Below are 686 nucleotides of genomic sequence, written 5' to 3'. Positions count from 1 at the left end.
TGGAATTGGATAAGATATTTGGCTAACTGTGTGTCACAAGCCACGCTCATAATTTCAAGAGGGGAAAGAACAGACGAAAAGAGAGAGAGGGGAAAACAGGGGAGGAGGGAGTTTAGAGAAACTTCCACATGTGCAAGAGGGGAGGGAGAAGGAGATGGTAATTATCTGCAGCCCTCCTCTCGATGTCTGTTTTTGGTCTTTTTTAAAAATTCTTTCCAGTTGTCCTCTCTCTTCGCTGCTCTCTGTCCACATACGTCACTGTAAACTCATCTCAGAAATGTTGTTTTAGGGAGGAATCAAACCCTGTAAAGGTTAATAGCCCCCAGTTTCACTTTTACTTGTGGTATTTGATATTTCCGAGTGTTGCAAGTCTCCAGCGATCCATTTTTCAAGTTAGTCACTCCAATCCAGACAAATATTTAAACACCAAATAAGGCCAAAAACTCCTGCTATGGTAACAATTGCTGGTTTCTCTCCTCTGCTTTAGAAGTGACAGGGAAGGTGGACCTTTTCCAAAGTTCTTCATCAACTGCATCCACCTCAGGTCATGCTGAGACAGAGAGCTCCACCGTGGAGGAGTGTACCAGACGCTCCCAGATCACAGTCTCCAAAAAACAGAACTGGGCTAAACTTCCCTCTACAAGCAAAGACCCAGCCAACACAGATCTGTGTACGAGCCTGGTCTA

The 686-nt window shown here is 44.6% G+C and overlaps 1 protein-coding gene across 1 annotated transcript in view; it reads left to right on the top strand.

The window, feature by feature from the left end:
* Nucleotides 1-686, top strand: part of LOC107576102 (rho GTPase-activating protein SYDE2-like) — a 16,037-nt gene that overhangs the window by 12,329 nt on the left and 3,022 nt on the right. Inside the window, exon 2 of the mRNA XM_016262360.1 lies at nt 488-670. Coding sequence (XP_016117846.1) covers nt 488-670 — 183 coding nt within the window. The remainder of the gene's footprint in view (nt 1-487; nt 671-686) is intronic.

The sequence above is a fragment of the Sinocyclocheilus grahami genome, unplaced genomic scaffold (assembly GCF_001515645.1).
Source record: "Sinocyclocheilus grahami isolate Dianchi unplaced genomic scaffold, SAMN03320097.WGS_v1.1 scaffold3216.1, whole genome shotgun sequence".
Lineage (NCBI taxonomy): Eukaryota > Metazoa > Chordata > Actinopteri > Cypriniformes > Cyprinidae > Sinocyclocheilus > Sinocyclocheilus grahami.
This window is presented reverse-complemented; position numbering and strand designations above follow the sequence as displayed.